The following is a 16013-nucleotide window of genomic DNA, read 5'->3' as shown; positions in this document are numbered from 1 at the left end:
CTCGGCTGAGAATCTCTAATCCATGATTCCGCCGCGAGTCAGCCTCGATAACGAGAGAGAGAGAGAGAGAGAGAGAGAGAGCCAAACGTTGGCTTCGAATTCGATTAGCAGCGCTCGTTGGGGCCCTCATACGACATACCATGCGTCGCCCGTTTTCCCGGATGGCCCCACGGAAACCGGACACACAATAGGTCCACTTCCGTTGCGCGCAAGGCCAGAAGTCGGACGTGGGGGCATCTCCCGCGCACGTTATTCGCGTTCCCTATGGGCCCCCTACGGTCTATACATGGAGGCCATTCATCGGGAATGCACGATTTGCTCTTTTGCTGTTCTCTCTCCGCTTCCCAGGTATGTGCACAGGTGTCTACCCATTATTTCCACGCTTCCCGCCGATTTTGACCGTCAGTTTGATTACGGGTGCCATTCGCACCGCACGCGTGATATCGGCATACACCCGCACGCCTCTCTTTCGCGCGATCGGCGAACAGGACGAGGAACACATCGGAGAACCATCCGTAAGAATTTTTTTCTTCGCTATCCCTTTTCTTCAACAGAGCCGCAATCACACTCGGACAGAAAAAGGATTCGCAGGAAAAAACGAAAAACTTTTCAGGGGAGAGCTATCCATCTCGGGTAAGAGATATATTTTACTTTCCTGATTAATGAACTTTGTTTCTTGACATAATTGGCAATCTCTGTATTCAAATATCGAATGATATCAAATTAATATTACGCGAATGTTAATATCGTAACTGTAATTATAACTCTTTGTAGCTTTTCTTCTTAAAAACTGCAAATTGAATCAATTGCGCTTATTTAAAAGTTCATTTTATTCGTTTATAACTCTTATGTTATTATTTCTACCTTAAAAAAAAATGTATAATAAGAATAAAATAAAAAATTGATTAACAAGAATAAAAATAAAATTGATTAATTGTATAAAAATTTGTTTTAAAAATGTAAGACTTTTAATATATTTTCATGATAAATTTTTGATAAACACGTGATGATTAATTGTCATTAGCACACAATAATAAAAAATAAACATTTTTACAGAACGTATTGTTCATACAATTGCGTATATAAGAAGAGATACAATAATTGCTTGTATGTGCGCAACTGCAACGATTTGAAATCTTAATCAATTATTCTAATTATTCGCATTGTGTGGCGATTAATGCGTCGAAGCGCTTGTACATGTTTGTTTATATCGCTATAATTATAATAATTCTCAGAAGATCGTTACGCAATCGTATGATGCAGTACGGATTTTCCGCGATCTTTTATACAGTCACGCAATCGCGATGCACTATAATAATTTTCTCAATGCCACTAGTAATTCTCGTAAAAGTAAAACCACCCGCGCAGTCAAACGTTTGTACATTTTCGACCCTCGAATTTAATTCGATGTAATTAGCGTTATTAGATAATAATTTGTCGTTGCGTGCGAACGTGCCATTAACATCAACGTCACACAACAATGACCGAATTCATTCCCGGTTCGACACGAGTACGCACGCAACAATGCCATCCGTGTACCAACAGAGTTCAAAGTACCACGACAATAGTTTCTGTGGTGGAAGCTCACAATAAAGTTACCGCAGAAAGTAAGCTTTCAAACAGCGGTAATTGCAAATCAAATTAATATCGATATGTAAACTGATTCTCCTTTATCTACGTAAAAAAAAAAAAAAAAAAAAAAAAAAACACTTTCTATTTATTTAACTATCAGCAGATAAATTTCTGTAATCAATAAATTCAAAGATTTCTATTATATTAGAGAGAGAGAGAGAGAGAGAGAGAGAGAGAGAGAGATACGATTTATAATGGTACTAAAAAGATATTTACATAAAGTATTGACATTAAAAATATTTTAAGTGGACTATTCTCTCTATATAATTCAACATTTATTTCTTTTTTAACATCCCTTTGTGGTATCGGCAATTCCACAATTTTTATTAGCGGGTAGTTCACTCAGTGTATCTAATGATATTTAATTATTCTTAATCCGAGTAATTCTCCAAAACGATTTGTATACGATGAGCAACGCGTAATAAATGCGATGAGAGCAATTACAGAAATATAATTTTTCACTGCGTGTATAACATTCCGCGAATTATAACGAACGGGCGCTATAATTTCCCCTCACGACCGATGATATTAACATGAGAATAAGCTTTTATATATGCGTTGTCGGTGACAGACGCAATTACCGGGGCGATAAACCGTAACGCGATTAATAAGCAGTTTCGCTGCATGATGGACGGCGATAGAATACAATCGGCGAACGATCACACAATAATTGGCATTCATCACAAACTGAAAATACAGCCACCCGTCAATGGATAAATATAAATTATCCTGATAATAAAATTCTCTTTATGAATTAATTTAAATATATTAATCCTCGTTATTTATATCATAAACATCCCATTATATGGCATCGCCATGAACATTCGCTGAATTCGAGTTTCGATCGCGCGGTTTTTCAGCGGATATTATATAGACTGATAAGATAAATATGAAAAAATTATTATTCAGACAAATTAATGAGTTCATATGTATTGTTTCTTATGGAAATTTAAAATTATCTTTTATAAAACACAATATTTATATGTTACGACAGTTCTAGATTTAAATCTCAAATAGATAATTAATTATCATTTCATGGCTTAATTATTAGACACACATTTCACACAAATATATATATATATATATATATATATATATATATATACACCTATATTAAATATTATTACAATCCGAAAGAGTTAATATTAAAATATAATAAAGAAAAGCATTACTGCGAGAAAATATCGCGAATCTTTTATAATAATAAAAGATTCAAAGACGCAAGATTATATTTTGCAAGATATTACACACAAACGACATGGTTTTGTTCTCATCATTGATGATAAAATCGAGAATCGCGTTGAGCGCGTAAAGATTACCCTGCTCGTTCTTTCGTTTCCGATGATTGAACCAGCGCTTTTCTACAACAATCGCGATAACCCGACAGATAATGGCAACCAGCTAATAACGTAATGCCTGAAAGTTGGAATCACGCTTCGTTGCCCTTACGGGTGTGTGCTAGTCCTTTGGCAGTCGCGTACGCATACGGACGCACGAGGGTGCGAGTGTGTGGAAATGTTCAGGGTGAGCGCTCGTCAGGAATCTCATAAACTCTAGTACATGCTGTCCCCGCGTATCTCGAATACATGGAAACGTTTGTCCATCTGCCAGAACAAATGATTCTCGCGCATAGCTTTATCTTTATTTCAAACGAAGAACAAAAACTGGATATACGTTTATTGCGTCTATCCTGTACTCCCTAGAGAAATTCCGAGAAAATATTCGAACTATTTTGAAATAAAGCTATCAAAATTATCCTACAATTTTTCTATGCTTTATTATAACAACGGGAATAAATTCAACATTACCAAGATTTATTTCACTATGCACCAAAAAAATTTGCTTTATCTTTAGAAAGATATATTTTTGTATTATTATAATATTATTTAATTTGTTTACAGTTTTAATTGAAAAATAAAATATAGAATTATATGCAATATAAATTGAATTGTGCAATTCGTTTAATTTGAAATAAACTCTATAGTGATGCAATCTAAAATGTAGTTATATTTTTTTTTCAATTAAAGATGCGAAAAACAAAGTTTGCACATATGTTGTACAATATATAATTTTTATATTTTTATGTTTTTCTTTTGACATGAAAAATATTGATATCTTCTCTTTAACATTTATCTCATACGAAAAGAAAAATATGGATAGAAAGTATCTTTGCGATAGTCTATCCTATAAATAATTCTGAAATTTCTTGCATTTTTAAATTTCAATACAAAACTATACTTTAGAAGAATACATTTCTCTCTTTTGACATAAATTAAATTTCTCTCCTATTTTCAAAGTGAAAAGCACATTTCTCGTCCATTTCTTGATTTCTGTTATTCGTGTTTCACGGAGAAAACAAAATAATTTAATATCATATTTTAATAACTCGCATTTAATAATGTTACAGTAAAAATGAAATAAAAATCTCAATAAAAATTTTAACGATAATAATATTCTTTTATAAAGTAAAGAAATTTTTTATCTCTTTTGTATCAAATATTTAATGATTTATTTCAGATTTAGCGGTTGGCATGTACACGATATAACTATCGTTACATTTAAATATCGCAATGTGGAGACCTCACCGATTAATTTGCGTCTTGCTAATCGGTTGGATATTCATCGTATTGAATTTGTTGGCCAATGGTAAGTGGTTTCCGACAATTTGAAAATTTTCCGCCACTTCTTTCACTAAAATTAAATTGACTGATAGAGATATTGCAAACATACATATATATCGATTTCAATATGTTTTATTTTTCGAAAAAATTCAACAAGAGAAAAGCTCTCTCCTAAATTTGATTAATGAAAAAAAATAGAATTTTGTAAAAACATTTTTAGTATGATTGAAATATTATTAAAATATACTACATATTGATCATATCAAATTGACTAAAAATTGAAATAAAATTTTACTAACAATTTATATGTTTTTTTATTCAACATAAGAATCAAATTTTTAAAATGCTCATTGCTATTTGGAATTTACATGTAGTTAAATATTTCAACAAATGAGCAAGTCGGCGGGATACAAGTGAAACGATGTCACGTTGTACTTGCGAAATTGTTGGTCGGCATTGTGTCGCTATCCGTGCTACTTATGGCATGAAAATATCGCGTTGATAAAAATCGCGCATTTGCGTTATCTGACTAGAGGAAGTAGCCTGAATTTTATGCGAAAAGGAAATAATAATCCGTGCTTTTTTATGCGAAATAGTATATAAATAATGAAATCAGGGACGAGATCTCGGTCGCTCGGTGACCGACAAACAGTTGTTAACGAGAAAACTATTATAGTTTCAGCGCAAACAAGCTGCAATGGTGGTTTAGGTAGGGTCGTCTATGAGAGACTTCCGGACCAACAACTTCAGGGTTTCGACGACGATGTGGTAAGATTGTTTTGGAAATATTTCATACTCCAATTTCAAAACTGTCGCGTTTCAGCTCCTTAAATTTCCATTATTACAATGTCTTACAGTTGTCGCGTAAGAAAAGTTATTGACTACAATCGTACCCATGATAAGAGATGTACTCGACGTTAAAAAATTCCTGTTTACGACAGGTGCGAGACTCGGCGCCTCCGTTTAGAGTTCTGGAAAAGTGTCAAGAACTTTGTCTACGCGATAGAACGGCGACGAACAACTTGGTTCGCGCGTGTACGAGCTTTGACTTTCAACCTGGCAGTAGAATTGCGTCCTTCAGCGGGGCGGCCGAGTACGAGGAGAGTACTTGTTATTTAACGAGGGAACAGGCGCAGCCGGAGGGCATCGGAAATCTTATGCTTGTACCGAATAGCGTGCATTTTACCGAAGTGTGTCTAGCATGTATGTTTCCGATTTAAAAAAAAAAGAAATATAATCGTATTGCATTTAATTAAAATATCAGTTGCAAAATTTATGAATTTGCTCGTCTGAAGAAAACCGAAGTAATGTGTTTCGTTGCTTTAGAATAGAATTTGCAAATAAATAATTTTTTATAAAAGGATCTAGAAATTCTTCTTGTTTGCGTATGTTTCGATATAAAATTTTTATAATTATAATTTACTTCCACTTACTTTTTTTAGAAGTTAAGGTTTTATTCTGATTCTCAGCTGATAGAATAGAAAGGGAATGCCCAAACCGTCGTTACGTATTTGAAAGGCATCCAAGGAAGAAGCTGAAGTTACCCTTAACGGACATCAAAGAAGTCAGTGCTGCGAACAGAACCGATTGTGAGGATAGGTATATACATGCAAAGATTAAAATATATATATATATACAATGCATGTCTTACAAAAAATAATTTTTTGTTTAGGTGTCTTAACGAGTTCAGTTTCGTCTGCCGATCAGCGACGTACGACACTGCCTTGAGAAGTTGTTCTCTCAGTCGTTTTACAAGAAGAACTCATCCCGAATTACTGGAGGATGATCCGAATTCTGATTATCTGGAAAATACTTGCCTCAATGGTAAACTTTATTAGAATTTTTATATATAATAAATATTTACACGTATTCTTTCAAAGCTATATATATGTGTGAAAGATTTTCTTCTAGTAATTAAGAATATTGCATAAGAAAACACATAATATTATTAAAATATATTAAATGTACTTTAATTAATATATCAATGTTAAACATATCAAAAAATATCACAAGTAATATTTGAATCATATATTTATATATCCAAATAAAGAAATATTTTCTTAACTTTGATTAGCCGAGCGACGATGTGACGGCCTCGCTGTATTTGTCAAAGAAGAAAATAAACGTTTACGCGGTCCGTTTGAAGTGGATATTTACACAAATCTTACTTTGGACGAATGTCAGGCGCTATGTCTTAGGGCGGAGAAATATTTCTGTCGAAGCGTCGAGTTCGACGAGCAAACTCGACAGTGTGTCATATCTGAGGAAGATTCGGTTTCGCAAAAAGACGACATCGGCATCAGTAGCAGTCCCAGCCATCACTTTTACGATCTCGTCTGCTTAGATAATCGTAAGTGTATGCAAAATTTTAATTTTTTGGTGTTTAATATTAGCTTGTTTTATCTGTTTTATTTTTAGTATGCAAAAATTTATTATATTATATAATGTCAGATAGACGTGTCGTAACAAATAAAATTATAATTATAATAGAGTATTATTTATAATAAAATAAAGAAAAATTAATTTTTATATTTAAAAAAATTAATCTTTTGCTAAGTTTCTTACTTTCTCTTATTAAGTTTACTACTAAAATTATAATTTACTAAATTTTACTAATCGCTAAATTTTGTATAAATTTACTAATTTACTAACTCGATTCTAGCGAACAATAAAAATTTAATTGACCGCATAATTCTAGTAAAATTGTATAATACACAAATTAATCATGCAAAGTTGATGAATCAGAAGGACTTCCATATGCTTCGTATTATTTTCATATATATAACAGGGTGTAAGATTAAATAATGATGGTCCATCGGTGATTCACAATTCGTTATCAATGCATCACTTACGAAACGTAGATCCGTCCGTAGCACGCGGTTCGGAATACCCGGACAGCAGCTCGACGTCGCACATGTTCTCCGACGGTCGACGTCCTGACACGGCCTTCCAACGTTATCGGAACTCGCGCTTAAGCGGTGAGTTCCATTCGGAGATTACTGGACGCAGCCTCAGCGAGTGCCTTGATGAGTGTCTCCGGCAAACAAGCTTTCAATGCCGCAGCGCCGTCTACTCCGAGCATTATCATACCTGTCGTTTGAGCCGATTTAATCAGCGGGACGGTCACAGGATTATCTACGATGCTGATTACGACTATTACGAGAATCTCATGCGTGAGTATCGATCCACCTGTTCATCAATCGCGAGATGTCAAGCCATAAACAGTTTGTGTACATTCTATGCTTCTCGTAACAATCCTTTTTAATGATACGGATAAAAAATTTCAGCACACTATTAACATATTAATAAAAATAAAAGATTAATAAGTAGAAATAATAATAATAAAAAATAAATTTGTGTGTATGTGCTTGACTTTGCTCTTATACCTACGTGAAATTTGAGATTAATATCATTCATCCTTAGCATACGATTACGTCGGTTGATAGATTGATCTATATCACTGCACAATCGCGCACACTGCGCTTTTCGCGAATTTCTTGGATCCGCTTGGATAGTGTTTCATGTCGTGTGTTTAATGTTTAATAATATACTGTGCTGACAGATCAATATCTAGACGGCGATCGCGATGGCTCTGGGTACAGACCCGATCCTCTGGGACAGGACACAAATTTTGGACGACCCTCTTTAGGAAGACCGGGTTAGAATTGTTTTATTAATTCAGCATATCATGCGTCAACTCGTCGTATGAAGTTTCTCATTTATTCATAGAATTACTAAATTGCATAAAACTGCTTTAATGAAATAAGAGATCTCGAGCATACGTATTATCATACATTTATTAGACACAACGAGGTGTGATTGCAAACACACCTCGTCTGTCGGAATAATCTCGTGAATCTAATTATTTGTTGGAATACTGAAGCTAAATTCAAATTGTATTTACATTATATATTTAGCGCCAAATGTGATTATCAAATCTTATGTTTATTTTTTCTACTCGCGTTTAATCTCTCTTTCTCTCTTAACATAGAATCAAGCAGCAGCACTTTCAACGTCAATGTTTGTGATTTTTCGTTATTTATCTATTCATTACGACAAGCTTCCATGTGTTATATTTAAAAGTATAAAATATATTATATACATATAAATAATCATAATATATAGTAAGATTTTGAGAATAATGTTTTTCTCTCTCCACTTCTCTTTTTCACTAATAGATATAAATGTTATCGAAATATATAAATATTAGATAAATATTATCTTTAGGCTACCCGGATGATTATGATAAAGGATACTCCAGCAGCATTAAACCGGATCGTTATCCCGATCGCTATCCAGATCGTATTCCAGATCGTTATCCAGATCGATACCCAGATCGCTATCCTGATCGCTATCCTGATCGCCATCCCGATCGCTATCCAGACCGTTATCCCGATCGTCGTCCTTTAGACGACAGGTATCCAGATACCAAGTATCCTGGACAGTATCCTGTAGGCGATTCAGATAATTATCCAGACCGATATCCTCTCGGCGATCGATATCCCGATAGATATCCCGCTGCAGACCGTTACCCTACAGGAGATCGTTATCCCACAGGAGATCGTTATCCTACAGGAGATCGTTATCCTACAGGAGATCGTTATCCTACAGGAGATCGTTATCCTTCATCTGATCGTTATCCAACTGGAGATCGTTATCCAATTGGAGACCGTTATCCAATCTCAGATCGATACCCGATTTCCGATCGATATCCCATTAGAGGAGGAGATCGTCCTTCTATCGGCAGCGATAGATATCCTATGCCCGATTCCGGAACATTAGACAGATATCCTGCAAATGGGCGATATCCTGTAATACATGGTGTTCGATATCCGTCAATTCCGAGCCGGTATCCTGTCGACGTTAGCGATCGATACCCGAATATGATCGATCGATATCCTTTCTCAGAGGATCCATTGGATCGATATCCTACGGCATTAGGCGGCGATCGAATTCCAATCGATCGGTATCCAGCCAGTGGCAGATATCCTGACAAGGATCCTTATGCCAATCGGTGGGTTGCGAAACTAAACGCAATTATATAATAATATGAAACATAAATATTAATTTTACACATATTTTAATTTTTTATAATCATTTTTCTGCATTAAGAATTTTAATTTTAAAGACACGGTTTCACAATAAAACAAAAATATTGACTCGAAATTTGAATCGATAAACAGCAGGTATCCGCCGCCAGGAATGTATCCGCATGGATTTGTCGATGACGTTCGCGGTCCTCAAAGCCATGGTCCCGAGCCACGACCTCATTATGCCCCTGGGCCTTATAGTCCAGCTGCGCGACCCACTGGAGGATACGGAGGCTATGGTAGCGACGGCGGTATCGTGGGTGGCGGATACATAGGCGAAGGTGGTGTCTACAACACTCGTCCGTTTGGTACCGCCGGCGGGCCCATCATAGGCAGGCCTCCCTTGATATCCAGATGCGACGAACAGGATAACTTTAGACAAGTCGGGCCTCACACTAGGGTGCGAAAGCCGTTTGTCAGACGATATACCACTGCCTCGTCGTTAGCTCAGTGTGAGAGAGAATGCGCCGATGCTAGAGATTTCGTTTGCAGGTAATAATAATGACCAAACTTGTAGAAATAATGGGTAGCTAAAATTAGAAGATAATTTATATTAATATTTATGCACTGAATGGGTTGTTGGTGGATTCTCGAATATCTGTTTTGAAAGATATTCCTTTGTTACATAGATAAGATTTTCTTTATTATTTTTTATGTGATTATATAATTTAGAGAAAAAGAAAAAATAAAACATATCTTGATATTTTTTACATAAAAAGAGTTATTTTTTAAATAATAACAAGAGCTATTATTCGATCAATTATAAATCAGTACACTTCATAATAATGATGTGATAGTAATTATCAGACATATATAAACTTTTCTCAAAATTGTAACATATTAATTAAAATAGATAGAAGCACGATCTCTTTCTACATGGAATCGGATTTAATTGATTGATCCGAATATATGAAACAGAAAAATAATCAATTCTGCAAAAGAAAAAACCTTTTACAAAAGTGTGATGTAATGTACAAAAGTGAAAATTCGATAGTTATAATTCACAAGATGTCTGATATCAAGGGAGCTTGAAATTGAATTAGAAATGATCCGGTAGCGTTTGTTTGCGCGATCGATTGGACGATGCTCGCAAATTTCCAACGTCATTCGCAGATCCTTCAATTACCGGCCCTACGCCGCGCCTTATGGTGCCGAGAGGGACAATTGCGAGCTCAGCGACCGGGACTCCAGGGACATGGACATGGGCAACCCAGTTTATTATGACACGGGCTCCGATTACGACTTCTACGAGAGGAACAACGGTCGTCAGGGTGCGGACGGGGAATGTCTGGATGGTAAGCGCCTAGTTCGTCCGTAAGGCGCTGATTACAAGAATTGGGAAATTCTCTCCTGCACTTAGTAACCAAAATAAAATTTTTCTAGAATATTTGTGCTCGAGAAAAATGAATAAAATATATCTAAACTTACATTTACATTCATTCTTTTGTAAAAAATTTTATCGTAAAAAATAATGAGACTTATTCTGGTTTCGGCGACATTTGATCCATAGACTAAATTATTTTTTAATAATAAAGTTGCACACTAATAATTACTTATTGTATGTATATATACAATATTACACTATTGTATCGCGCATTATTTCACTTTTATGAAATAAATCTAATACTATTTTTTTTTTATTTATACACTTCTTTTCAATTATATTATCAATACCTACACATCAATGCAAGTTACGTTCCGAAATTCGATATGATGCACTTTTATGACTATCCTTAATTTCCTATATTCCTTTCCGATAACTTAATAACTTGTTAACAACAATAGACAATAGTATGTTGATTGCGTATTTAACACTAATCTATTTTATGAGATTTTATACACATTTTATCACTTCCCTTTGTCTTTTAGTATTCCTTCGCTAACGTTAATTTCGGTTTAATTAACTTTGGTTTAATTAACACTGTACTTCTCTCGGATCGAAACTACGCTCGTCCCAATGAATTGCACTTTGTTACACTTCTAGTAAGTCAAGTCTGTAGCGAAGATGGAATGGAGTTTACTCTGAGGACGCCGGAGGGTTTCATTGGGCGAATTTACACGTACGGATATTACGATCGGTGCTTCTTCCGCGGGAATGGCGGAACCGTGAACGTGCTTCGTATCAGCGGACCACAAGGATATCCCGAGTGCGGCACACAGCGAGTAAGAGTGGCAATTCCCGCTTAACAACTTGATCCACAAGTAATCTCCGATTTAATCGGGGCTAAAAACTTTTGCCCTGTTGATAAACAACTTTAAACTTGTCACAAATTGCTCGATATCTGAAATTACTTTATATATAGTTTGAGCCTTCTAGTAGACTTTCTTAATTAGACACTTGAATATATATCACAATAATTTTTATAGCAGTTTTTTCTCAAATTCTTAACTGATAAATTACTTATTCTCGGTAATATTTAAAAGAAATTGTCGATGTTGGATTGTAATTATAAACATAATAATCACTTTGAGATGAGTGACACGAATGCTTGCAGTACGGTGATACAATGACGAACATCGTGGTGGTGCAATTTTCGGATTACGTGCAAACTGGACGAGATAAGCGATTCAACCTGACGTGCCTATTTCGAGGACCTGGTGAGGCTGTCGTTACGTCCGGCTACATCGGTGCCGGGTATGCCAGGTCATATCGATCGAGAGGTCGTGTCTTGCACCGAGAATACGATCTTTAACGTGTTAAGATGCCATAGCGTATTTCCTGGTGATGTACATTGAATCTCGATGAGATCATATCGAGAAATATATCTTTGAATAAAATTAATAATATTCTTCATTGCTCGCATACAATTCTGTCAAATTGTATTTTTTATACACAAGACTAGTTTGTGATAAAATAATTTTAAATCAAGAATTTCTTTGTCCTTATATCAAACAAATGTTACGGCATTGTTGCAAAATTATTCTAAACTCTTATTGCTTATTAATTTTTTTATATTAATATAAATCTATCTACATATAATACTTAACGAATTATTGCGAGTGAAGTAAAACGCTCTATGTACCTTTCGTGGACGACTATATCCGTATACAGGTGCAAGCACGTTCGTTAAGATGCCACGTTTGTGTAATTTCCTTTATAGCACGTATAATTCGAAATGACATTCGAAAATGTCAAGCATGTTCTCTACTTTCTTCGACAAAAAATATTGCCTATACTTTTATATTATATTATATATAACAAATCTTCTACATTTACGCCAACTGTCGTTTTTTGAGAGAAAACAAATAATTATAATTTATTAATTAATATTACAAACTTCTTTGTTTTTTATATTATTAACTGTAACACACAATCGATAATTATTTTATTTTCTAAATAAATTGAAAGTTTAACATCTGATTGCACAAGATTGAAAAATAATTTATGTTATATACATATCAATTATTAAAAAACTAAAATTTAAAAACGCGAATTAAAGCACCGTATTATGCTATCAGCTTCACTTTTCTTATCTTTATAAACATTATTTAATAACTTTCACTTCCAATTTCACTGATGGGATTCGTACATGCTGTGCAGATCAGGGTCTCCCATCCCCATTGAATACCTCCCAGCGGAAAACACCCTAAGTTCCAAAATACGCTTGATGATTCTCTATCAAGGTAGACCTACGACCACTATCGCTGTTGGTGACCCTCTTACTTTCAGACTCGAAGCTCAGGACGGGTAATCTTCATTTATTTCGTTACGATTATATATAAGAAAATCGATATAAAATAAATTATATATAATAAAAATTTAATTAGATTTTAATAAAAATAAAGATAATAGACAGACAGAAAATTGCGACATATTTCATCGTATTCATACCGTTGTTTGATCAAATTTGAAATTAATTTTTGTATATATGTATAATTTAAAGTACTCGAAACATTATAATTATTTATTCAGATTTTAATAATTATTATTTTTCATAGATACAATTACGTAACAGATATATTCGCTACCAATGTTATTGCAAGAGATCCTTACTCTGGTAGAAGCGTTCAACTGATAGACAGATACGGGTAAGGAAAACCAAATTTCTTAAAAATCCCTAAATGAATATAAATTTTACGCAAAAATAAGAGATATGCTAATTGTATGTAAAATTATAATATATGAAAAACGCCATATTACATATATTATATTATCCTTATTGGAGTCAATTCAATATCATAATACTCTATTATTTTTTACTTTGGCTTTTTTTCGAGAGATCACGGATATTTGAGTTATATGCATATAATAACTAAATATTAATTACATTCAATAAATTAAATTATCCCCGAGGAAATTTCGCACGTAACTCCAACGGAAATTTGTGCAGCTGTCCAGTGGACAATTACGTGTTTCCGGGATTGGATCGCCTTCGTGACGGCGACAGCCTTGAGGCCCGCTTTAACGCCTTCAAAATACCCGAATCAAATTTCCTGGTGTTTGAGGCGAATGTGCGAACGTGCCGTGACGGCTGCCAACCGGCGTATTGCTCCGGTGGTACCGGTAGAAGCGAGCCTTCCTTCGGTAGACGGCGAAGGGATATAAATAACGATACAGTAACGGATGAAGACGAAATAACATCGCCGATAACCGTGACGGACGGTGACACCGAAAACGCATCGACGACGATCTTTAATGCGACCGGCATCGCGGACGATGAGTCCGAGGACGAAGAGGACGAGGACGAGGAAGAGGAAGAGCATGTCAGAGAAATGATAGAGGTATCCAGATAGATCGTTTTCATTTCGTACTCGGAAGAAATAAGATGAAATGCCGTTTTTCTTCTACGATCAATAATGCTATCCATATTTTGATAGGTTCTCGATTCGAGAATGGACATCGAAGATGAAACTGTTATTGAAAGACAAACTAAGATCCAGGAAAATATTTGTATAACTCAAAACGAATATTACGGATTAGTTACGACAGTGGGAATCCTCGTCGTTCTTTTGGCGTCCGTTGTTCTTTTGTCTATGCTCGTTTACAGGTAAAAATTACATGTCATCTGTAAAAATTCGTTTCGAACTAATGTATCATCGTTAAATGAGACTTATTACTATTTAATAAAGTACAAAAATAAAATTTCTTGAGTTATAGAGGGATTTTTTGTCTTTTTTATCTATTAAGCAAATTTAAAGTGACTCGTTATTTCAGAAAATACGTTTATTCCGTGATCATGAAAAATCGTAGACTCGACAAAACCTGCAACCGCAGCAGCCATTCTGATGAGCCGTATAGCAGCCGTGTCAACAACTTTTCTTTCATGAGGACAGGTCTTCAAAAACCATTTCAAGCTTCGTAAGTGATTAAACTATCAGCATCTTAAATACTATCAAAAAATAAATATATATAAATATATTTGCTATTATAAATTTTTGATCTATGATTATATAAAATTTTAATTTGTAGTATAGAACTATAAATTCTAATATAAACGGTCTAATATTTAACTAGATCGATCTCGAGATCAATGAGCAACGCCATCAGCCAACGTTTCGCCTCATCTACCGCTCTGGAGGGTGCTGTTGGATTATCTACTGGACGACGCAGCGGTTTTGATCCGAGCGAACCGATCTACACCGATCCCTCGCTCTTCGAGGTCACCAGTTGTTCGAATACCGCGAAATCGGCCCTCAACGACAATTTTCATCTTATGTAGAACAAATACTCAAGAAGATTGATCTTAAAATTGCATAAATATGGCGAACGATTTTCGCTCTATTTATTTACTTTAATGAACATATACGAAACCAACTAAATGAATCCGCGAAATTCAGTATCCATTACGACCTATTCTGCCACTAGTCAATAATAACACTGCCAATTCCACTGCTGACGACTATCAAGCATTTATCGATGGTTCTTTAAATGAATTCCAAATATAATCTAGATTGATTTGCATTATCTCATCTAACAGATAATTTAATTTAGAACCCATATTTATATACGTAACATTAATATTAGTAACCGCGAAGTTAAAGATATCGCTTTATACAAAGCCATTCCTTAAAAATGCTTTAAAAATATCATATATCACTTTTTTTAGATAGCATTTTACAATGACTGCAAAATAGCTTGTCGTAATATAGAAATTTAAATTTGAAATAATCAAGAGTATTTTAAGACGCACGCGAAAAGAAAACTCGTAGTAGTACATTTAATTCTGCGACAATATGATAAAATAATAAAATGATAAATTCATCGGACGTGTCTTGTAGAATTAAAATTATTCATCCTTCATAGCTGTATCTTTCGTATCCAAAAAAAAACATGGTCTCTACACGCGTACTTTTTTATCCAAAAATGATTAACTTGAACATATACTGAAGCGTAAACATCAAAATTATTTTTTTTATACTTTTCGGATTTTTGTCTATTCCCCGTCACGTCTACATTCATAGAAAATTGTGATTTTGCAACGGTCACGAACCAAATAATATCGTATAATGTAATACTTATTATTTATACTACTAGCGAGCAATATGATCAGAAAATTTATATTTATTATATTTTATAATTGCATTTATATAAGAAGTAAATCTGTATTACACATAGAGACAACTATACGTTTATTTCTTGCATTACCGATCTTGCCTCTGAGCATCAACATCAGGATCATCAACAACAAAAATAAAGAAAGATAGTAGACTTACATGTTACGTCCCACAA

General features: G+C 34.6%; 1 protein-coding gene across 7 annotated transcripts; it reads left to right on the top strand.

The window, feature by feature from the left end:
* Positions 1-307: 307 nt before the first annotated feature.
* On the top strand, positions 308-15867 carry Nompa (no mechanoreceptor potential A). 7 transcript variants are annotated; one of them, XM_070300300.1, is made up of 20 exons: positions 308-348; positions 4150-4278; positions 4930-5021; positions 5195-5456; positions 5723-5852; positions 5926-6077; positions 6328-6603; positions 7115-7426; positions 7816-7911; positions 8481-9267; positions 9437-9835; positions 10457-10638; positions 11328-11506; positions 11839-11987; positions 12885-13031; positions 13283-13372; positions 13675-14065; positions 14162-14331; positions 14499-14642; positions 14799-15866. In XM_070300300.1, the coding sequence occupies exons 2-20, from the start codon at positions 4203-4205 to the stop codon at positions 15001-15003; spliced, it is 4239 nt and encodes a 1412-aa protein (XP_070156401.1). In that variant the 5' UTR covers positions 308-348; positions 4150-4202; the 3' UTR covers positions 15004-15866. The 7 variants fall into 7 exon arrangements, with proteins under 7 accessions (XP_070156401.1, XP_070156405.1, XP_070156402.1 ...); XM_070300304.1 differs by lacking the exon at positions 308-348 and adding an exon at positions 364-633 and having other exon boundaries at positions 14535-14642; positions 14799-15867; XM_070300301.1 differs by lacking the exon at positions 308-348 and adding an exon at positions 364-633 and having other exon boundaries at positions 9440-9835.
* The last annotated feature ends 146 nt before the right edge of the window (positions 15868-16013 follow it).

This window comes from Polyergus mexicanus, unplaced genomic scaffold (assembly GCF_030449975.1).
Source record: "Polyergus mexicanus isolate NDT 795.1 unplaced genomic scaffold, iyPolMexi1.0 SCAF_8, whole genome shotgun sequence".
NCBI lineage: Eukaryota > Metazoa > Arthropoda > Insecta > Hymenoptera > Formicidae > Polyergus > Polyergus mexicanus.
Note: the sequence above shows the minus strand (reverse complement) of the source record. Positions and strands in the feature narration are given on the sequence as shown.

Bases quoted from the DNA above. Each gene is read 5' to 3' on its own strand.
- Nompa (XM_070300300.1), top strand. From the start codon at position 4,203: ATGTGGAGACCTCACCGATTAATTTGCGTCTTGCTAATCGGTTGGATA. The intron at 5,853-5,925 runs GTATATACATGC...TTTTTTGTTTAG, and splicing joins AGAACCGATTGTGAGGATAG to GTGTCTTAACGAGTTCAGTT. The intron at 14,066-14,161 runs GTATCCAGATAG...ATATTTTGATAG, and splicing joins ATGTCAGAGAAATGATAGAG to GTTCTCGATTCGAGAATGGA.